A 24,703-nucleotide genomic window follows, 5' to 3' on the forward strand; every position below is an offset into this window, starting at 1 on the left:
CATGCAAGGAAAATGTTATATAAAACAAGTCTGGGTCTGGGAGCAGAGATGACTAACAAACTGACCCTTCACACTGCACTTCCATAAGATGCAAAAACAACTGCCACAGACACAGATACTCATTTCTGTAAGTACAATGGGAAATTATTGGCAACACCTACTGTCTTTCCACAAATTAATAAGATGACTATAACTCAGGCAGTTTGGAATCTGCCACCTTGCCAATTCTGTGCTAATTTCATTTTAGCTTTTCAGCATCTCCAGTTGCTGATAACATGAAGAGACATTCAACTTGTTCCCCATGTACCATTTAATTACTTCATAGCCACTTTTGCACAAAGTTTCTATGTTGCCTTGCACATTGAGCTAGCTACAGTTAGTTCTGATTCGTGTTTTTCATATATACTCTGGACTTGAATAAACAATAACAACCAATGAGACCTGAATGTAACATATTTCAATGCATGACACACCAGAAGTATGATTTTCATATTCAATACAAGAAGACAAGAAGTGAAGCAATGGCAAAACTTCATGCAAAAGTGGTTACTAATGATCAGTAAAGCACTTACAACACTCATAGTGAAGAAATCTGGAATGTCTTCTTTATCTTCATTTATTTTGTCAGTGGCTCAGCATGGAATTGGCCGGTCGGTGTGTGTGTGTGTGTAGATTTCAAACTACATGACTTGGTCACCTCGAGTTCACTAATTTGTAGAAGACAAGTGGTGTTTTCAATAGTTTAACTTTGCTACATAGGTGCATGTGCCTGTTACAGCTGTCTGAGATCAATTCTCAGTTGAAAGAATAAAAAGACAAACTACTAATAATTATTCACGACTACTGAAGATTAAAATAATTGATATATGGTAAGTATCATTTTGTGTCAAATCTTCACCTCTTGTATCGATATGAGTATCAATATGGAAAAATATTGATGCATCCATATACTGATTTATCGTTTCACCATATTGACAGACATAACATTTAGTGACCACTTTAAGTGTAAATTTAAAAATAGTTCACTTAAATTTTTAAAGAAAATCAAAGTGATTTTTTCAAAAATATTACAACCAGAAAAATCATTCAGTGACAGTTTTGCCTTTGGATCAAAATGCTTACATGTAGCAGAAAATATTTGTATTCCTATCTGATTATTAACTGATGATTATTTATTGTAATTAATTTACTAATACTACTGTCATCAGAGAACACCTACAGTAAACTTAGAATTTTCAATAATATTTTCATGCCTGCATGTTTTCCTTGAATTAAAAAGGTTCTTGTTTTATTTTCAATCGATGAGAATGAGAATGAATTACATACAAAAATCCATACATACAATTTTATTACTGCCATAACTTTTGGCCATGCAGCAATCTGGTTTTTCATGTGGCAAACATGCACCTGAATAACAAAGGTTATTTTGCATTTCCATCCATAGTTCTTCTGTCTTTGGCTGATAAATTAGCCTCTCACCCATAACAATCTTGATTTTTGGGTTGGGGCTAATATCACCTATTCATTAAACACATAAATTATAGGGAGACAATTTTGGCTGCAAACATCTGTGTAAATTTTATACAATTACCAGTATTTCTCGTAGCTATGGAGCTACAGTCGGCTGAAGGGTTCTTTTAGTGATATGTACATTATATTTCTGGAGCAAATCCTATGTTTCGTGACTTGTAAATCCACGTGGAATAGCATAATCATCTGTCATATGACCAGTTTGAATTTTGCGCTAGATATGGCTGTTACCAATTACCAGTATGTGTCTAAAGTGTCAGATAACAGAACCCAGTCTCTCATATACATCAGTATGCTTGTCATTGTAACCACTGTATCTGACTTGTAAGAACTTTCACACAAAACTTGAATATGTTGACCACAATGCTTCAAACAAAATTTTAATCTGCTGACTACACTGCTTCAAACCACACTTGAATCTGTTGACCACAATGCTTCAAACAAATCTGTTGACCACAATGCTTCAAACAAAACTGCTGACCACAATGCTTCAAACGAAACTTAAACACTGTTGACCACAATGCTTCAAACCAAACTTGAACACTGTTGACCATAATCCTTCACACAAAACTTGAATCTGTTGACCACAATGCTTCAAAAAAAACTTAAACACTATTGACCAAAATATTCCAAACAACTTGAATCTATTGACCATAATACTTCAAACAAAACCTAATACTGATGACCAAAATGCTCAAGAATTTTAACACAAAACCCTAATATTGTTGAGAATAATGTTTAACTTCACAAAAATCTTGAATATTTTGACCATAATTAGGCAAGACAGGAACTCATTTTGTCTCAGTATATAAGCATTAGACCTTAATATCATCCTGTATTTCCAGTTCAATATGGTGTTATTTAAGATATGTTACTTTCAAAATTTAACACAAACCATAAACATTTGTACAATGATGAAGCATGCTCTCTACTTCAGCAGGTGAGACAAGAGAGTAACTCCTAGCACACAAGTGTATAAACATTAGACCTATTGTAAAAGAAGGCCTTACACTCTGCTTGGCCAAAAGATTTTCCAGGAAATTCAAATTAAGATCATTTCTTCCTTTTAACTGCTGATTGTTGAAACAACCTCTGATATTCTTCACTGATAACAAGATTTTCAAATTAGCTGCTGTGATGGACATATTAAATGTCAGGTAGACACCATTAGAAGTCTTTTGGTGAAAAATCCATGTGATAATGATCATCCATTCAAGGGGAGTAATGACAACAAGACAACCATCATGGCAGCCACAATGGTGGTATGACTGACACCAATTCATTTAGGACCAACTAGGTATCATAAGAGGTCTGTTGGTTAAAACTCCAACCATGATATAACCATCCATACAGAAGGAATAAAGATAATAATATTTTCAAGATAGTGAAAATTGTGGCCATACTGAGGGTTGATCATCTTCATTTTGGATGAACCAGATACCATAAGAACTCGCTGATGATAAATCGCCAAGTCAAAATGACCTTCACTGAAGAGGAATAGCAAAAACAAGACTTTCAACATGGCCATATGTTCGATGTCATATCTGCACCATTTTATTTAGAATCAGCAAAACATTATACAAGTCTTTCAGTGAAAACCCCATGCTGATACGACCATTCATTCAGAACAAGCAATGGCAGCAAGATTTTCAAGTTTCCCACTGTGGCAGTCATATTAGACATGTGATGAACATAATTTTCAATCAGGACATCAAAAGAAGTCTTCTGGAGAAAACATTAAGACATAGTGAAAACCTCATGCTGGATACATCTGACAGAACTAGCATTACAAACCAGTACAGTTACAAGCATAGATCAGTTGCTGTTATTGTTGTTGTAGGCTTTAACGCCATTTTTCAGTACAAGATAGGCTATAACTGGCGGAATAATCCTGGAAAACCCCAGCAAGAATCACCAACCCACGAGAAGCTACTGGTAAGCTTTCTCATGTACCCACGTTAACCGAGTCTGAGACTTGAACCCATGAAGACAGAGGTGAGATTGCAGTGATCCGGAATGGTGAGCGCTTTATACCACTCTGCCAGTCACGGCCCCATATAGATCAGTAGATTGGTTTCGAATAAAGTCAATCATAACACTGGCTGGTTTCAAACTATCAAGCCGACAAAAAGCAATTTCAAATGTATATGCTTTACTGGTGCAGATAAATGAAAAAGCAATTCAATATATTCAATCAAGTGTTGAGTTGACTTACATGTAAAGTACAATTGCAAACTGCAAAGACCTGGATCTGCCATCACAGTATGCAATGGCAGATTGGGGTCTGTGTTGTGTGCAGATGGACTTTTATTTTTAAGCAAGTATATATGGTAGTCATTCCAAGGCCTTTTTCCAGTATTCACTGGACAAAAAAAATGTTCAACAGCTAGATATAAAAGATACATGAATTTCAAAAGCTTACAAAAATACTTTAATATTACTTATGACAAAGCAGACAGAACAAAAGCCATTGAAAAAGTGATACCCATTTTTTGCCATCTGCAGACAAAACAAAAATGAAAATTTCAATGACCTACAAATGTGTCCATACAATACAGATGCCCTGACAAAATTACACAAACAAGGGGTAATTTTAAAGTAAAATAAAATACATAACACCATTAAGTTTTGTTCCAGTGGGTTTTCTTAATGTCAAATTAAGTTTCAAGCCATGATGGACATGACATGAAGGACAGACTGAAATGGTTTTTTTTTTGTTTTGTGTCTTGTGGATTTAAAGCCATTTTTCAGCATACAACAGGCTATATAAATAGCAGCCAGTATATTAGGTGAAGAACGAATCCAGGATGACCCCCAGCAAGTACCAACAATCCAAAGGAAGCTACTGGCAAATTTTATCACATAACCACATTGGCTGAACAGAGATTTGAACAAATATGTACATAAGTGACATATGATTGGTCTGTAACGACAAGTGCCTTGGACCACTTGGCCAACTGGGGCCCCACAGACAGATTTAACACTACACGGTTCATTCATACTTACCATATATATTAACTTATAAGTCAAGTAAAAACACAAGCAGCAATGACACAGATCATGGTCTATGTGGGTTATTCTACTGATTACTCCTAACAACAGCAGAGACCTAGATCTTCCATCACACTATGTGATGGCATAAATGGGACTATGAACTCTGCAGTTAGATATGATTTTTATGGAAATATATATGATAGGCTAGAGCCATAAAGAAATCATGATAGGGGCTAATGACTTTTATTTATGCAAGTATATATGGTAGTCCAGTGGCATAAACAAATTATGATGGGGACTTGTGACATTTATGCAACTATATATATATATATATATATATATATATATATATATATATATATATATATATATATATATATATATATGATAGTCCAATGGCATAAACAAATCATGATGGGGACTTGCGACATTTATGCAACTATATATATATATATATATATATATATATATATATATATATATATATATATATATATGGATATGGTAGTCCAATGGCATAAACAAATCATGATGGGGACTGCAGATAACTATTCCTATACATCAAAACTGAACATTCCAAAATATCCTATGGGTGAAACAGAAGCTAATTTATAAAAAGGTGACTACAGTAGACTCTTGATTTCCAAGGTCAACAATGATACAAACATCATTCTATACACATAACAGATGCAGTGCTGTATTACCTCTCCCAATCTACATACAATTTCCAAGGTCTCTCTGCATTTGCCAGAATCAGTTTGTTGATTCCCTTTGCTATTTTTCTCTCTGCATGCCAGAGATTGTACAGATAAATAACTGTATTTGCACCCTCCCTGACTTTCTTCACAATGTTGTACATCTGCAAAAAGTCCATGCAGTCCTTCCAATTGTTTATTGTATCATCTAACATTTGTACTAAATCTTTGTATAAAACTCCAGTATGTCCATCCTCTCTTGTGACTTCCTTCAGTTTCTCATAGATCTTTAAGGAATCTCTATCCTTTCTTGAAAGTTTGGCCCCAAGACCAGACAGATCCAATGCTTTTAGATTTGTTTCACAGCCAAGAATACCACATTTCATTTTCATCAACTGCAAGAGAAATGAGTACAAATATCAATATGTTCCTTATTGTCTTCATATATCATCAACACAGTACTCCAGCAAGAAAGAAAATGAAGGGTGCTGTGCCCCTAATATAATCCCTTCAAACCTCAGTTGAACTCTCCTCTTTTATTCAATGTACTCCCTTCTGCCCTTTTGGCCCACCCCCAATCCAGATCACTAAAATTTTCAATAAAACTGTTCTTTTTCTGGAGGTTTATATAAAGTAATATGCATATTTGAATATGAATTTGTCTGATTTTTTTTCTGATGTTGTAGGGTTTAATGCCATTTTTCAGCACACAATAGGCTATACATGGCGGCCAGTATTAATGGTGGAGGAAGAACCCGGGAAATCCCCAGAAAGAACCACCAACCCTCGAGAAGCTACTGGCAAGCTTTCTCACATACCCACATTGGCTAAATCCGAGACTCGAACCCACGCAGACAGAGGTGAGATGGCAGTGATCTGTAATGGAGAGCGCTTGAGACCACTCGGCCACTCGGGGCCCCGATTTTTTTTCTGAATAGATGATGTTCTAAATTTCAACCTTGATTCTTTGATTGCCAAACAAGAGTAATATAAAAGGTACATTATATGCCCACCTGAGTTCTAATGTCCTCTGTGTGGGACTTGGTTGACCCTTGGGGTTACTGACCACCTTTTCTCAATGACCTGGATCTTTGGTCAGAAACTAAGTCTTGAATTAAACTTACTATGCAGAATTTTTTTTAATTTTCTTATTAGATTTACTCTTGCCTTTATCTCGGACCTTTATTCTCTAAAAAATGTTGAGAGATTTCTTTGTTATCCTAAATACAAGCCATCCACAAAGTCTGATCAATTTTTTCTGAGTCACAATGATTCTGACATCAGACATAAAATAACAGGCATCTTACTTAGCTGATGTCCTTCACAAACTTTGATCATGCTACATGGTCTTGAAATTAAGCTATTATGCAAAAACAAATTTTCTGTTTCATTTAGTGACCTTGACCTTATATTATTTAACCCCCAAATTCAATAGGCTTCTTTCTTACCCAAAGTGTAAGCCAAGTGTTTCCCTTGACCATCATTTGTGCATCAGAGATCCCAAAATTGTTAAACTGACCCCCAGTTCTGACACAAAGGTTTACTTTTTTACTCAGTCTTCTGACAGTCTGTTCCGACACCAAGGGCATTTCTGACACTCATTCTTACACCTCTAGGGGAAAAAATGAAGGCATCCACAAGCTTTGGCAAAGGTATATGGCAGAAAACTAAACTTTATGTGCAGGCACCAACTTCACCCTTCTTCTTTCAAAGAGACTTAGACATCTGACATTCTTGCAACAAAACGCAAGTCATCCACAAAGTTAAACTCAGGCCTGTGATGTAAAGCTACTGCTATTTTGCAGAAACCAGTTTTAATCTTTCAGTCACAGTGACCCTGACCTTTGGACAAAATCCAATACGCTTCTTCCTTACTTACTCCAAGTGTTTCAGCTATCCATAAAGTTTGGTAAAGGTAGATGGATTAAAACTAAAATTGTGCAGCAACAAAAGAGTCAACAGATAATGATACATATGGATGAATGTCTTAAGGATATACAATATGTCTTTAAATGAATTCACAATAATTCCTAGTGTTTTTGTCCACATGAGCGCTTTATAATTCCAACGAATAATTTTAAATGATTCCTCAAATTATATCTGAACACGACTCAATCTGATCCCTCAGACCAATATTAAAACAAGACTGAATACTTTTGTTTACCTCAACCATACAAAAAAAAAAAAACTAAGACAATAAAATGACCAGGATGCTGGTCAAAAGTTTGCTTCCAGAACATTCAAAGTTGTAAATAAGGCAAGACTGTGAACTCAAATATAAATAAACAACTTACTCATAATTTACATGACAAAAAAAATATGAGAATAATCAGAAAGGCTAAACTTCTACCATCAACTACAGACAAAGGTCAAGCACAAAATACAAATTAAATATACATAACAACTGAAACAAAACAAATGCTTTAAAGTTTTTTATATCAAAAGGGTTCAAATAAAACAAACATATAAAAGACAATATTTTCTTACAGTAATGAACTTGAATTATGAAACGGATGAACTTTGCTGATTGCTAAAAATGTAGCAGTAAGAGAAGATTCCCTCAGAGTGACTAATGCTCTATTGACCAAAAAGAATTTCCAGTAATTCAAGATAAGACCATCTCTTCCTTTTATTACTGAATGCTGAACTCTCTCTGATGATATTCCGTAAAAATTTAGAAGATTTTCAAATATGCTGCATTGGTGTTCATACAGGATGTCAGACTGGCACTATTTTAATTCTGAAGAAACAAAACCTTATTAGGACCAAGAAGTTTCTGGTCGAAAGCCGATGTTGATCTGACTTTCCGTTTTGAAAATGTAACGATAACAAGAGTTTCAAGATGACTGTCATAGTGGCCATATTGGAGGTCAGAATGGCAACATTAGTTCAAACTAGGCATCATAAGTCATCAATGTGAACAGCCATATAAATCTAAGAGTAAGGAGCAATAAAATGAGTTCCAAGATGGCCACAATGGATGTGCAAGCAGCACCATTTTCATTTAGGACTGACTAGACATCATAACGATATTGCAAAAGTACTTTGGAGCAGGATAAGTAGCAATAACAAGATGGCTTTTGTGGCAGCTTTATTGGACATCAGATCTGCAAAATTTTCATTTAGAACCAACTAGACACAATAAGAATTCTTTTTGTGAAAACCCCACTATGACAATCCATTCAGGAGGTGTAGTATTAACAAGATTTTCAATCTGGCCGCTGTGGTGGTCATACTGTATGTATGAGTGGCACCTTTTCTGGTTAGGAAAAACTAGACCATGGGAAGAAAGCAGTGCTGGAGAAAGTAGTGATAACAAACCTGTGCTAATGGACAGATCAACAACAGACAACATACCATCCCATGAAAATTGCCACCCAATAAAAAGAAGTAAAAATACAATACAAGTAAACTCGAGTAGCGTCAATAACTAATGTATATGTTGTGGTAACAGAAACCTTTGACTTATCAGTTAATTTATCATAGTAATGCACATTATACCTTCAAGTGCATTAAAAAACATTAATACAGACAGCTTTTGTGAAGTCTCCATATCATGGACACCTGTCTATAACATACAAGCTTTTGGGTCCCTTTAAAGATCAATTTCATTTCATGAGCTACAAAAATGGCAACATTTATACTCCAAGACAACTCACAACAAAAGTACCATGCCTTTTATGGCTGACTCTGGAGATTACTGACCAGAAAGTTTCAATGACCCGTGGTCTTGAAATAATCTTACAGTGGACAATGCATTTCTTATTATACTCATCATTACCATGACCTCTGATCTTTAGACCTCAAAATTAATAAGTTCCTTTTTTCACTAGGTGCATGTCATCCACCAAGTTTGGTCAAGGAACATACTTTTGAAGAAAAGTTATTCTCTGAAATTCATTGTTTTTGATCTTTAACTTTTGAGCATAAAATCACTGGGCCTCTTCCATACCTTGAATTCATGCCATCTATAATATTTATAAAAGGTACATAGTCTTAAACAAGAGGTATTATGCAAAAACAAATTGTTTCCTTTCAAAGTGACCTTGACCCTAGACCTACAAATGCAAAAAACAACATATTTCTTTCTTACTCAAGGTGCAAGTCATGCATAATCTCTAGAACTTATATTCTGGTAAAGAAACCATGTGACGGTAAAATTAACCTTGAACTTTATGAGCCCCAAAATATTATACTTCTACCTTACTCCACATGTAGGGTATTCAAAAAGTCTGCCCCAGGTCTGAGATGTTAAACTGACATTATTGTGCAGAAACCATTTGTTTTCTTTCAATCATAATGACCCTGACCTATCACCGTTTTTAACCCAAAATGAATATGGCTCTTCCTTACCCCAGGTGCAACTCCTCCACAAAGTTTGGTAACTGTGTACGATGGAGAAATTTGGTTATCATGCCAAAAATGAAAAACCAATGGATTAACATTCTCATAGCATAATACACTCCACGAAAAGGCAGGAATGAAGAATGAAATATAATCAGCAAAATCTAAACTATGAAAGTACAAAAATACATTTACCAAACTTGCTTATAAGTCACAAAAAATAGTATACTCACTGCTTTAAACCCTAGAGTAACTGGTTCCTTCTGTATAGCAATAACCAACCTTCCTAATCTGTCATCTGAAAGTTTCAGAAGGGACAGAAAATGACCTGGAAAAAGCTGAGCACCATATCGTAATACATCTGGGTGATGCTGTGCAGTTGTTACAAAGCGCATTTCATCTGCAAAGAAACTGTAAAAGTGAAAAATATATTTTTAACAAAACAGCAAGTCCCTACATTTTTTATTTATCCATATTGTTTCGAGTCTATGGTCTCAAACTAACTAACTGAAAAGAATGAAAAACCAACAAGTTTTGTAAAATTTAAAAAGTACTTACAGTATTGTTAATTAAATCCCAAATAGTCCTAAAATTCATTCACGAGTCCAAAAGTACAGAGCATTCCAAATGAATTTCAGGTGTTCTGAATGAATTCCAAATGCTGAAGTGTGTGTGTGATTTGGATTTTTAACGTAGCTTTAACAATTTTTCAGTCATATCACTACGATGTCTGCAGTGTGACAGTTTATAGTGATGTCTAGCACTGGGACATCATGCCACAGACATGTAGCATCATGTCCCACCCAGTCACATTATCCTGACACCAGGCTGACCAGTCATGAAACTAACCTTTAAATGCTGAGCATCTAGCAATGGAACTGCTAGTACAAAAATGTCAGTGTACCAATAACCTGGAATAGTGTTAATGTAATGATTTATAACAATGATATAATCCAGAATGTCTCAAAATGAATTCATAATAATTGCAAAATAGTGATTTAATCTTAAATCATTAAAGAGCTTTTTGTAATGTCAAAGAATAATTTTAATAAATCCTCTCAAATTAAAACTGAACACAACTAAAATTGATTCCACTAAGACTAACATTAAGACATGGAATGAGTAATTGTTTATTACTACCTTTATATAAAAATCTAAGACACATTAACAGAACCAGGATAAGGGCAATGTTCCCATCAAATTAATTTCAAGAACATTCTAAGTTGTAAATATGGGTCAGATCTGGGAAAGATGGGATGTAATTTGTGATGAATATGAGGAAGCATAGCCTTTTCTCTACCTACAGGTGTGGTGACTTTCCTCCAAGCCCCACATTTGATTTGTCTGTACACAACAGACCAAACATGTTTTTGAACATTTGACCTCTGACCCCCCCTCCTGTGATCACACTGAGGGAAGCAAAAATTTACACCACTCCTGACTTCACAGATGGCTACCAAGGCACCTGCCAAATTTTTTAAAAGAGATTTTATACATTATTTTTTTAATTCTGATAAAACAAGGCCCGGGCATAAATGTAAAGCCTGTGATCAACTGCTGACAAACTTGAACCATAAATTTAACAAAATGTTTAAGATTACCCTGCTGTCAGTGCCACAAAGCTGACACCCATGTCTTGCTTCCCACAATGTGGGCTTGACAAAGATTGATACAAAAGTACCCACTTTTAAGTATATGTTGTTTATTCTAATGATTACTCCAAACAAACTGCACAGACCTAGATCTGCCAACACAGTATTGGATGGCAGATCTGGGTCTGTGCAGCTTGCAGTTGGACTCACTTATAAGCAAGTATAGATGATAACATGTGTGATATTCGCATCTACCAGCAATCAGAAGCACATAAATGAATTTCATTGTTTGAAAAAGACTTGATTTTGCATGAATACTGAACCATAGGTGAACGTAACACAATAATTTGTATGTACAGTACTCAATTAATGGACATTACTCAATCAGCTAATGAATATAATACACAGATTGTGTGTGTGTGTTAGAAGATAACTGCTTAATCCAACTGTTCTCAAGGCTGACTGTGATATATATTGGTTTTGTTTCATTTATTTTGGAGTGCCCCCAACAGCTAATATGCTTGCATCATTATTTTCAATCATGTAAAGTCAAGAGAAATGTAGGTTACATTTTCTGGTCCAAATAGAAAATTTTGTAATCTTTTCAACTATGTAATAAACACAAAGTTGGACTTATGACAGGTTAACATGACCTAATTGATATAGGTCAAAGTTCATTTAAAAATACAGTCTGTTTGATTTCCTTCCAGTTGTTTAAAAGATCATATGGTAAGGCCAAACAACAAATCATGTGTGCTTATGGTTGCCAGACAGTCCCCGTTTCTAACTTCCAACCAGTGCAATAGGAAACATTTTTTCTTGTATAAAACACATAGAAGGAAGAACCAAAGGATGGAAAGATGGAAAGGATGAAAAGATGAAGAGAATCAAAATATCTCCATGTTTAAAGCATTGGGCTAATAATTTATGTATTATTAAATTCATCAATAGGGATAATAATTAATCAATTATGTATCATTAAATCCATCAATCTACAAATTTAATCAATCAACTGAACCTCAGCATCACTCAAATAACCCACTGACAACATACAAAGCATTCTCTTGCCTGTAACCATGGATAATTTTGAAACAAACAAAATCCCAAATAAACACTTTGCGTTGGAAAGCAATTTTAATCACTAAAATCTAAACGCATGACATGTTTGCTAACCTCACTATCCATGAAACTGCTCAGTGCCCATTTTGTTTACCACGAATGTCCAAAAGCATACATATTGGTCTATAGCATGGGTCTCCAGATGCACTTATAATGAAATGCAACTGGGCTGTCAAGACAAGCTGGTATGCTGGAATGGGTTAAACTGACAGACCAACTTTTCTTTTTCTACATTCCCATCATTGCGGTAGGTTCCTAAACAACACAGCAAGAAATAGCAAATGTCAAAATTTGTTTTAAAATGTCTGTTCAGTTACAAACCTGATTCCCAAACATGTTTGATAAACTGCCCAAATGATTTCTGGTCCTCATCTGACAAACTGTCAAGAAATTCTTGTAAAGTTTTACCAAGATCGTCAAAATTCAGCTTCCCTTCCATTTGTATCTCTCTGAAATATAAAACGGTAGTTTGACTAAGAATATGTTCACACTAACAAAATACTACTCAAAATAACAATACTGCATTTACATTTACCTGAAGTACAACTTAAAACAAACTGCATAATCGGACATTATCTTGGGTAAGGCAAATTAAATTTTCTAAATGGTTTGTCTGGGACAAGTCAGTGTTTGTGTATACGAAAAAAATCAGACAAAGGTAAATTTTTATCTCTGGTTTACAGCTTCCATGTAAATTGTTATTCTCTTATTTTTTTTATCAGTTGTTGGTAAATAACAGTATTTTCAATGAAATTATCAGCAGGCCTAACTACTGCATCCAACACTCAAAAAAAAACAACTGAAAACATATGCTAGAAAGCTCCCATCTAAAGCGATAACAATTAGGTATTTTTCTCAGCTTCACAATAAAGATGAGCAAAGTTTTTGGCTCTACAGCAATGATGGTACTACTCAGCCAACGGTTTCATACATTAAATGACCAAGTAAAAGTACATTACTTATTGTGACAAGGAGTTGTTGTTAAAGGGTTTAATGCCATTTTTTTAGCACAAGATAGGCTATACATTGTGGCCAGTATAGATGGCGGAGGAAGAATATGTGTGTGTGTGATTAGGATTTTTAACTTAGCTTAACAACTTTTCAGTCATATTGAAAATATGTCTGCATTGTGGCAGTTTATAGTGATGTCGAGCAATGGGACATCATGCTGCAGACATGTAGCATCATGTCCCACCCAGTCACATTATCCTGACATTAGGCTGACCAGTCCTAACACTAACCTCTTAATGCCGAGTGCCAAGTGAGGCAGCTGTTAGTATAATTTTTGTAAGTCTTTGGTATGACTCGGCTGGGGATCGAACCCATGACCTCCCGCTTTCAAGATTGATGCTCTAACCACTAGACCACTGAAGAGGTAGAGGTTGTTATTGTTGTTGTTGTAGAGTTTAACGCCATTTTTCATCACATGATAGGCTATACATGGCAGCCAGTATTAATGGTGAAGGAAGAACCCGGAAAAACACTGGAAACAACCACCAACCAATGAGAAGCTACTAGCAAGCTTTCTCACATACCCACATTAGCCGAATCCGAGACTCAAACCCACGCAGACAGAGGTGAGATGGCAGTGATCCTAATGGAGAGCGCTTTAGACCACTCGGGGCCCCGGAGAGGTGGAGGAAGAACCAGGATAACCCCCAAAGAAAAACTGACCAATGAAAAGCTACTGACAAGCTTTCTCACATACCCACATTGGCCAAGCCCAAGACTTGAACCCATGCAGACAAAGCATGTGGTTGGAATGATCTTTTATATGTCAGACATTTTGAAAATAAATGTTATTTAAACAGAATAACAAACAACTTCATCAGAAAAAGCACATTATTACATTTTTTTATCTACGTGATTGAAAATGAGGATTAAGTAAATAAAAAGCATAGATCCTTAATGCCATTCCCCCACCCCCACCCCGCGGTTTTCTCTATGTCAAAGCTATGTTTGTGGACCCTGTTGTGCATGGGTTATCGATGGAGAGGTGTATTTTGATAGTTGGAAAATATGAATACAATATGAATATGAACATGCCTATCAAATTTTACTGGTCCACTGTAGGGTTTGCTCAACTGTGCTAAGAAAGTTTTTACCAAAACATTCTAAAGGCCAAAAGGTTTTAAAATGCAAAGAAAATAAACTGGTCATCATGGACTGAAAATGTAATCATATATATGACAATACTAAGGTGTATTAAATTTCATGACTTTGCGTTTACTAGTTTGTACAATCACACTAAAATGGAATTGACATACATGTACAGACAGCAGCAAAAAATATACCCCCTTCTACTATCACTGAGGGGAACATAAACATACAAAACAAGATACAAGTATTTATATCATTATAGTCATATAAAATATGTCTGTTGTTAAAGATAGTTTCCTAGGTTATGAATTACCTTACATATTTTGAGAACTTCTCTCTTTCATCATAGAACAATGTGTTGGGTGATCTGGGATATTCAGATTTCTGGGTAGTTTTCTCAATCTTTGTGAAAAAAATATCAACAAGGCCATGTAATGAAACTTTCGCATCGTCACGCAGTCTGTATGACAAAGCAAATTTATCCTTAGGATGGTACATATCTCTAAATTTGCTGGTTCGCAGAACTTTGATTTCCCACCACTGGTCTGATAGATGAAATGAGCCTTTCACATGCATTTTTAACCCAGTCTGAATGCTTTTCAATGAACCTGAAAGAAAAGTACTGAAGATGAAATAAGCTTTTCAAAGACACTTTTAACCCAGTATGAATGCTTTCTGTGAGCCTAAAAGAAAAGTACCATATATACTCGCATATAAGCCCATTCACGTATAAAGCGACACCCAGAAAACTGAATAGGTAAAACATTAAAAAGCTTATGACCTGTGTATAAGCTATGTTGACCCATAAATCCAGCCATATTGAAAATCTTGTCATTGCTACTCGATCTGAATGGATAGTCATAGTCTCATGGGATTTCAGTAAAGGAGTTCCTGAGAGTTCAGTTTAAGCATGTGACCTCGTCTTCAGTGATCTACATGTACAATGTAGTCAACAGAAAAACCTTTTAAAAATTTCACATTTAAACCTTGGCCTCCCTTCTTCCAGGCCTTTATTTTTTTTCCTCAATTATTTGTCTTATACATGAGTATATACAGTACTGTATATATTTGCTTATAAACTGTAAAGACGAGATCAGCAGTCATATAACACACTGGCAGATCTGGATTTATGCAGGTTTTTAAAGAGTAATCAGCTGAACAAACAACAAAATCATGATCTTCTACTATATGATGTGAAACCAGATGTGGGTCTATGTTGTTTGCAGTTGACTTGGCTTATGTGTGAGTACACATGGTAAACAGGAACAGGGTAATAACATTCAATAGTAATCAATAATACCACTAATTGTAACGGCCACTTTCAGTTTTGCAAATCTTACACAATTATCATGAAACTGGTGCTGAAATGTGAAATTACTGTATCTTAGCTTAACTTTCTGAATTAATACGTTGCTTTACTTGTATTTTTAGCACAGTTTGGTTCTCTCTCTTCATTAGATTGAAACAGAATTTATTGACATAACAATGATTCTACTGCAGTTAAAATTCTAGTGCCTAATATCACAATAACAGAATTTATTGACATCACAATGATTCTAATGCAGTTAAAACTCTAGTGTTTAATATCACATTAACAGGTGTGTGACGAATTAAACTATTACTTAAACCGATTTCATCATTCCTCAGCTACCTTTGGTCTTCAACTGAAATGGCAGTGTGTGTGTGTGTGTGTGTGATTTGGATTTTTAACGTAGCTTTAACAATATTTCAGTAATATCACTACGAAGTCCCACCCAATCACATTATCCTGACACCTGACTGACCAGTGACAGTCCTAACACTAACCTCTTAAAGCTGAGAATCAAGCAAGGCGGCCGTTAGTACCATTTTTTTGTACTTCTTTGGTATGACTTGGCCATGGATCAAACCCACAACCTCAACAAAGTCCCCTCCAGAAAAAAAAACAATCACAACCATAATTTGCCTCCAGTTCATCCGTCAACACTGTTGGGGCAGAGCTACAACAGAACTGATTTCAATAGCAGTATGTCAACCCCACCCAAAGCGCACATATCTGTGTTAATTTTCTTTAATGATTAAAATGCAGCTAATCACATTTGGCCAAATATTAAGTTTCATTTTATTCAAGATAATAATCCATTAAGTTAACTGATGTTGGCATTCATTGGCTTTTATGACTATGCTACACAGCATTGATTTATCAAGCAGTCAGACGTCACCCCTCACCTACCCCATGTCCCACATGTAAGACCTTGACGCTGATATTTATGTTTTGGACGGCATGGTCTTACTGCCTAACTAATGGCGCTGTACAGTGTGTTATGATGTCGACTAACATAGTAATGAAAGTAAAATTTTCAGGAATACCTCACACAACTAGCAACTAAAATAATGACGTTTTTCTACAAAGTAAAGTCATAATGTTTTAGTCAGACTTTACTTACTCAGATGTCTTTTCTCTAATAAATTCAAATTCTCACAAAAGAAATGAACCTGTTTTCAAGTTTTGTTGGCCTATATTTCAGTTGGCTGAAAAGCAATGAAAGCCGGGAATGCCAAAATCAGGTCAAGTTGAAATATTATTCTGTAATGAAACGAATAAAAATATATTATGTCTATTGAAACTGTAAGCAATGTTTCGTTTTATTCAAGAAACATATCCCCCACATGAACCTACTTCGGCATACCTCAACTACTGTTGCATTTCAATAAAATAAATCATTAATGTATGTCAACAGAACATGAAAATGCGTCCATTTGCTAGTGTCAGATTTTGATTCCACCAGGATAAAAACAGCATTGTAGGTATATTAACTGCATATCAATTTGTGGAAGAGTGTGCCGATATGGGCAGATATTCCTGAAACTTTGATAACTCGTTCCGATGTCAACCGATATCGGAACAAGCTATACAAGCCCATTACTTGGGTAGGAAGACATAGCACTAAAACAAAAATAACGTACTATGTCTTACAGTGTAGGACTAACCTACCCCAAAATTATACGTCGCACGGTCGGACATTACTGGACTAGTCTAGAATGCAGGGTATGATTCAGTCATCTTTCTGATTTTTATGTTCGATACCTTTTAAAGACTTTGCTCTATGGAAGGCGGCAAAAGAACTATCTGCAGAATTAATTTCTTTGTAACTCAGCCATAACATGTCATCCGAGTCGGCTGCGTCGTCATCGGAATCTTCGCCTCTTTCCTCTGCATTCTCCTCTACGAAGCAACCTGTAATTGGATTTGATACTTGCTCCATTCATAATCAACTCCTCTTTGCCTCAAGTACAACAGATTCTAGCGCAAGGAATCATTTGCAAAAGCTTTTCTTGCCCAGCTGGCCAGATAAATTCACACCACGCGCTCCATTCGGAACTTCCTCAGCTGTTCTGGAGAGTCGTACAATAATCCGTAGGCTTTGTCCTAAAAGTTTAACTGTACCTATCTAGACTCAGACCACCCTATACCACGATGTCGGCAAATCCTGCGCGTTTGGAAATTTTGTGCAACAACATTCCTGTAAATATTGGATCACGTGTTGGTTCTGGTCGAAAATCTAATTTGTACCATGAAAGAACGATCGTCCTTTAATTAAAGAAAGTGTTTTTTCATCAAGTGTACAAAAATACCCCACAGTTCTACCATAAACTCATGTCAACATGAAGACCCACTCCATGAACTTTTAAACCAGAAAATCTTGTTTTCTATGTATCTTTTACAATCATACAAATAAATACATTGTATAAAATATGGAAATAAAAAACTTAAAACGAAACTGCATTTTAATCAAAGTTTCCAAATTTGCAAGCAGTTGTCCCACTATATATATATATACCTTAAATGGGAGTAGAGTGGTGTATCTACGAACACTGTAACCCTTTTAATTAGATAGTACTGGTTTGTGTTTGGATGGTAATCAAAAAGCGGTTCTTGGATAGTAAGGAGGCGTGATCGGATTGAAGAAGCATGTGTTGGACGGTATATGTTGGACGGTAGAATTGTGTGTTGGATTGTAGAAAAAATGTAACATTACATTTTCTCTTGTCCCGTAAAATTTCGACCCCGTTGTCCCTATAAATCTTTGTTCCCATAAAAACGTGTGTCCTTATAATACCATCCCCACGTGAAACATATGGACAGTTTTAACTTAGGATTTCCCCTTGTTCCCCAAGTGCCTCATAATGTAACCTATGAGCTAATGTTAATTTTTCATTGCCTCACAGTGCCCCCTTAGAACTAGCCATTCCCTTGTTAAATTCCCAATTGAGGAAAGGGTGTAAATGTTTGAGACCGGAGTGACCTATTTTAAACCAGGTCATATAACCTTAGTCTTAAATTCCCTTTACATGCCAAACAGACCCATAGTGTAACAGCGTTAAATTTCCCGTCAGACGTAAATATAATGTAACCTTTTCGGCCGAAAAGACAAATAATGTTAAACCTTTGAATATTTTAACAAAAGGATTGTCTGTCTTGTATCCAGAATCTGTAGACCTGTTTTAACATAGCATTCTCAATTAGGTCTCGATTGCCGTCATATACTACGATTACAAGACATTCCAAAATGTTCAAAAAATCTCACCTGTAGAATATGGAATACCCAAGGCCATCTTTTCGAGAAAAAAAAAAAATGTTATGAAATTTGTTGTGTTTAAGTTACATACTTTATATAAGTGTATTCACCAAAGATTTTATAGCTAAGAACCTAAACTTGTGCATTTACAACAGATACAATGTTAATGATATTGTTTGGCATTTTAATAACTTACCGATTCCCAATAATTCGAATTAAGACGTGAAAAATACTCTGAAAACATTGAATTAACAATATAATTGTATGTAATACAACAACAACAACAACAACAACAATAATAATAATAATAATAATACAGACTTTATTTAGAGAAGGTAACTCAGTTACAGAACTAATCTACCCTGAGGCCTTATATATGTTATCTACAATATACAGTATATATAACATGATGTGAAGAATCTGGCTTGACACTAAATAGTTAAGTGATTTTAAAAATGAAAGTATCAAGCCTGGAAAACATACACAGGCATCTGTGAACAAATAAACATATATAAAATATAAAATGTCATCCTGCATTGAAAAATTCAACTTTGAAAATGATGCAAAATTACAGAAAAACAGGTGGTATTTATTGTACTAGAACTGTTAAATTGTCTAAAGGTTTCATCCATTTGAGACATTGATTATGAAAAGAAGAAATGCTAGGAGCCTGCCTTATGTCACTGGAAACGTTGTTCCATACAGTGGACCAGTTTATTGAAAACTTTTAAAAAACTTCCTTCTTTGGCCATGGTATAATGTAATTTTGACTTCTTATGGACCTTCAATTTGGAGTACCATCAGCATCTCTTTAGTGAAATATATTGCTTAGATAGACCGGAATGGCTTTTCTGGGTACTGTATACATCAATTTGGCCTTTCTAAGAAATATTCTTTCATGCATTGTTAAAATTTTTATATTATTTATTGCATTCTGGAAATTGTCTATACATTGATTTAGAATTAAATGGCAAGCCCCCTTTTAGAGTCTTAAAAGTGTTATGTTTGAATTAAAGTATTACCCCAAATTACATTACAAATGTCCAGATATGGCTGAATATAACTTTTTATAAAAGATGACCCTATACTGAAGAGGAATGCATGCTATGATTTTCCTCAGTAGCCAAAGATAAGAATTAAACTTTTTTGAAACATGTTTAATGTGAATAGACCAAGATTGTTATCTAAGAATACAAAAATAATTTTATCATGAAAGATCATATTAAGGCTCACATTGTCAAACAGAACCTGGAGTTTGTCGCTATCTAGCCTTGCTCGTTTTTGTTGCGTTGTAACGAGTAGGACTTTTGTTTTGTCTGTATTTATGATCATACTGTTTTCTTTGCACCATAATTGAAGTCTGTTAAGAGCATCTTGTAAGTTATTTTCAAGTATTATTTTGGTTTTACCCATCTCACACAGTGTAGTATCATCTGCATAGAGGTCAGTGGAAGAATTTGAAGTTTCTATCTTAAGAGGTTAAGTCGTTCATAAATAGAATAAATAACAGAGGTCCAAGGATAGAGCCCTGTGGTACTCCACAATTAATATTTTTAATTTGAGAAAGTTGACCATTTAAAGATACTTTTTGCAATCTATCTGTTAAGCTAGAAGTAAACCAGTATAGGGAGTTTTCATTGCATGAATAGATCTTCAGCTTTTCAAGCAAAATTTCATGGTCTACAAGATCAAAAGCTTTACGAAAATAAACCACAATGGTGCCTACCATTTCTCCTTGGTCTAATGTTCTCAGCCATTTATCAATCAAAGATATAAGCGCAATTTAACAGGAGTGATTCTGTCGAACGCCAGACTGATTACCATGAATAAGATCATAAGTGTTCAAATGGTTAAGAAAAAGAATTATGTATATGTTTTTCTAGTAATTAAAGTGCAAACTGTAGTTGTTGTTATTGCTGCTGCGATTGATGACTCTGAGGAGATCAGTATCGAAGCGTTTTGCTTTTATCAGCAGTTCTGTTTCCTTAACTTCTCAAGGTCAAAGCCTTTTAACGCCAGTTACTCTCTCCTCATGTCACACGCGAAAGCACTCAAGCCCACGTGCCAACACGCCAAACAAATTTATAGAAGTACATTTTTGTCATGACCTATTTCGACACCTCTTTTCTTACGAGGCACGTCGAGAGCTTTACGAGAGTATGGTAACGGAAGACTGCAAAGAACTTTCCGTGACCAGTAACCAGCCTGACAACAATCGCGGTCTTTTCTTTCCAGCCACAGAGAACATTTGGACCATCGCAAACAAGACAAACTCGAAAACCAATTACAAAAACGTTGTTGACATATGCTGCAACCATGGCAAGACGAAAACAATCCGGACTTAGTTTCGTGATATTAGGATTCGAGCAGAGAAGAGAGCGACAGTACACCTCCTACGAGAGAACGCCAAACATGACATGTGTCAAACACTTTGCTGGGAAACGAGGGCCCCACACAGATTCCACACCTAAATGACCTTTCAATCTTCTTGGTCGACATGTACGTATTCCGGTACCTACGCCAAAAAAAGGGATGGCGTATGTAGCAAAGAGAAAACTCAACGCACGATCGACAAAAAAGGACCAGACAAGCTCGTCGTGTGTGCCATACGCCTCGCTGTATGTAAGGAAGTCCGACGGATTTCTCTGCGAACATATTCACACCAACATCGTGCATACAGTATCCAGGAAGGGCAAAATGGGTATCGGAAGTACCATCGAACATATCTAGCTCCGACCAACCAAAGGAACTACAAAGTCTCAACAAAGAAATTCGATCTGGAAGGAAAATCAGCATGACACCAATTCCAAAGTCAAGGTTGCGTGTCCTACGTTGTGTAATAGTCTTTCTTTGCTACTTACAACAATACATCAAATCAAGCTTTAAAGTTGCAGTTTTATTTTCAATAATAAGAATTAGAAACAAGAAAAACCAAGATGGAATTAGAAATAACAAAAACCCAGATGGAATTAGAAATAACAAAAACCCAGATGGAATTAGGAATAACAAAAACCTAAATGGAATTAGGAATAACAAAAACCCAGATGGAATTAGAAATAACAAAAAACCCAGATGGAATTAGAAATAACAAAAACCCAGATGGAATTAGAAATAACAAAAAACCCAGATGGAATTAGAAATAACAAAAACCCAGATGGAATTAGAAATAACAAAACCCAGTAGAAATAACAAAAACCCAGATGGAATTAGAAATAACAAAAACCCAGATGGAATTAGAAATAACAAAAACCCAGTAGAAATAGCAAAAACCCAGATGGAATTAGAAATAACAAAAACCCAGTAGAAATAACAAAAACCCAGATGGAATTAGAAATAACAAAAACCCAGTAGAAATAACAAAAACCCAAATGGAATTAGAAATAACAAAAACCCAGATGGAACAGATGGAATTAGAAATAACAAAAACCCAGTAGAAATAACAAAAACCCAGTAGAAATAACAAAAACCCACATGAAATTAGAAATAACAAAGTTTCAGCTTCATAAAGAAGTGATAGAAATGCAAATTCAGAAAAAGGAAAAGGAGAGGCATATGTAGATGGAGATAGGAACAAGCAGGGAGAGAGAAAACAAAGTGGGAAATGCATATGCAGAGATAGATGAATGAAGGGGTAGAAGAAATGGAAATAAGTCTTCCTCTCAGCAGTTTTGTTTGGTAAACAAAACATCTAAGTTTCATGCGAGTACTTCCAAGTCTCCGTCTGGCACAACCATTAGAAATAAAAAATCTGATAAGACTGATAAAAAATTCTTATCTCTTCCTAAGCGCAATTATTGTAAAAGAATGGACATGTTAATTCTGATTTCTAGGGGTTGAAAATTAGGACAGAGCTATTCCGAAACATTGGTTGATGTGATCAGGTACAAACGCATAACCCTTAAAGATATATTCCTTAACAAATATACTGTTTTACCCACAGGGAAGCATCACCTTCAGATGCTTTGCCGATAAGTACACCTTGTAATAATACAATTCAATGTTTTCGTGGCCATTTCAAGTTTTCAGCCATTTTCTCAAAGGGATAAAAGTACTGATCTACTTCTTGGTCATTGAAAGGAGACACTAATTTAAGATTTATGGTAATGTCTAAACCTCAACTTGGGGGACGTCCATTAATTATGTCAACAATTTTTAGGCAATTTTTTACCCCCCCCCCTTGTCAACAACTGTCAAACTTTCAGTGACCCCCCTAATAAAATTATGTCAAAATTTTTTACCCCCCCCCCCCACAAACTAACAATATTTTATACGGCTGGCTTTTATGCTAAAAATAGAATTATGGAAATTAAAAGGTCTACAAATAAATTTTAATACATTGTTTTTACTTGTTTAACAGATTTCAAATAGACTATAACACTTTTAATTCATGAAAAAATCGAGACTTTATATTCTAGCTTCTATCATCTTCCCATGGGGAAGCCAAATGTTCCTCAATTGTTATAATGGGCATAGTGGCTGATTCATTCATTTCTTCAGATTAATACCATATGTGGTTAATCTGTCTACAGTCTACAATCTACATTGAATAAAAACAAAATATGATGATGCAAGACTTTGACTTCCTTGGCAAGAGCTCAACCCGTTTAGGATTAAACTGGTGGGCTGTTGACGGGCGAACGAGTGTGTGCCATACCAACGCACCGACTAATTTCCTATTTTTTTGATTTATTAAATTTATTGTAAAAAATAACATTGTTGACGTCAATTTATCTTGAACTCCCCCTCCCCCATGTCAACAATTGTCAAACTTCTTCAAACCCCCTCCCCCCCATTTTGTTGACATAATTAATGGACGACCCCTTGTGTGTAAGTGTGTGTGTGTGTGTGCGCGCGTGTGTGCGTGTGTGTGTGTGTGTGCCAGTTTTAATTCTTTTAATTTCAATTACAATTCACATTCTTCTTTCTCTACACACGCCTCCATTCTGTCTCTCTTTCAATTTAGATATCTCATTCTGTCCATCTCCTTTTCCTTTTTCTGAATTTGCAATTCCATTATTTATTTCTGAGGCTGACGTTTTCGTAATTCCAATTCCATTTGGTTTTGCACATGTAATCCTTTTAATTTCCTGTAAAAACCAGAAACACAGTGACTAATCAAAGTCAAAACACTTTAATCAAAAAATTCAGTTCCACGAAATACTGGTCCAAACGATTTTTAAAAATATTATCTACCTTTGTAAGAGATGGTTTGACTTGCAAAATAGCATAATGTCTGTCAAACCTAAGCAGCCTGTCCTTTTATCAATGACTCTGACCCATCTCGTTGAGGATTTCAAACAATATTCACTACATTATGTAACATTGTGAATGCTTGCTGATACTGTAAAAGATTTCTTAAATATGTGAAATTAGAATCTTTATCTGCCTCTGAGGCAAAGGAAATTCGGAAAAGAGCCACTGTAAATGTTACAAGCAAATTTAATTTATCTGAAATATTTTTTTAATAAATATGTATCCTGAACAAACCCTAAGCTTTCTCCTCCGAGAGTAGTATAGTGGGACTGTTTACGGACAATTGAAATACCAGTCAAAAAGGTCGTGGGCACCATTAGGGACAAAGTTTTTCAGACACCCTGGACACGATTAGGGACAATGGGAATTAAACGTGGGGAATAATGGGTCTCTTTACGGACAAGGGAAAGTGAAGTTGTTTTTTAGGGACAGTAGTAATGGATCAGGTAAGGTAAGTCACGGTACTGAAGATTGGTAACAATGTAGCAAGGAGCTGACCTCCATCGGACCAAAGAGC

At 35.4% G+C, this 24,703-nt stretch overlaps 1 protein-coding gene across 4 annotated transcripts in view; it reads right to left on the reverse strand.

Moving 5' to 3' along the window:
- The window catches only part of LOC149773634 (DNA helicase B-like), a 62,351-nt gene extending 44,313 nt beyond the window's left edge, over positions 1 to 18,038 (reverse strand). For 2 of the 4 annotated variants that reach the window (XR_016417337.1, XM_089946227.1), the window contains exons 1-5: positions 17,442 to 18,038; positions 14,688 to 14,982; positions 12,596 to 12,723; positions 9,797 to 9,963; positions 5,229 to 5,614 (exon numbers count right to left, since the gene is read on the reverse strand). Coding sequence is in view for 3 of the 4 variants with exons in the window: in XM_089946227.1 (XP_089802353.1) it covers positions 5,229 to 5,614; positions 9,797 to 9,963; positions 12,596 to 12,723; positions 14,688 to 14,982; positions 17,442 to 17,619 (1,154 nt within the window). In the remaining variant the exon portion in view is untranslated. Of the gene's footprint in view, positions 1 to 5,228; positions 5,615 to 9,796; positions 9,975 to 12,595; positions 12,724 to 14,687; positions 14,983 to 17,348 lie in introns of those variants that run through there. The other 2 variants (XM_089946228.1, XM_089946230.1) reach the window with 2 other exon arrangements.
- Positions 18,039 to 24,703: the final 6,665 nt, after the last annotated feature.

This window comes from Sinohyriopsis cumingii, unplaced genomic scaffold (assembly GCF_028554795.1).
Source record: "Sinohyriopsis cumingii isolate HCF-2022 unplaced genomic scaffold, ASM2855479v2 utg000622l, whole genome shotgun sequence".
Classification (NCBI taxonomy): domain Eukaryota; kingdom Metazoa; phylum Mollusca; class Bivalvia; order Unionida; family Unionidae; genus Sinohyriopsis; species Sinohyriopsis cumingii.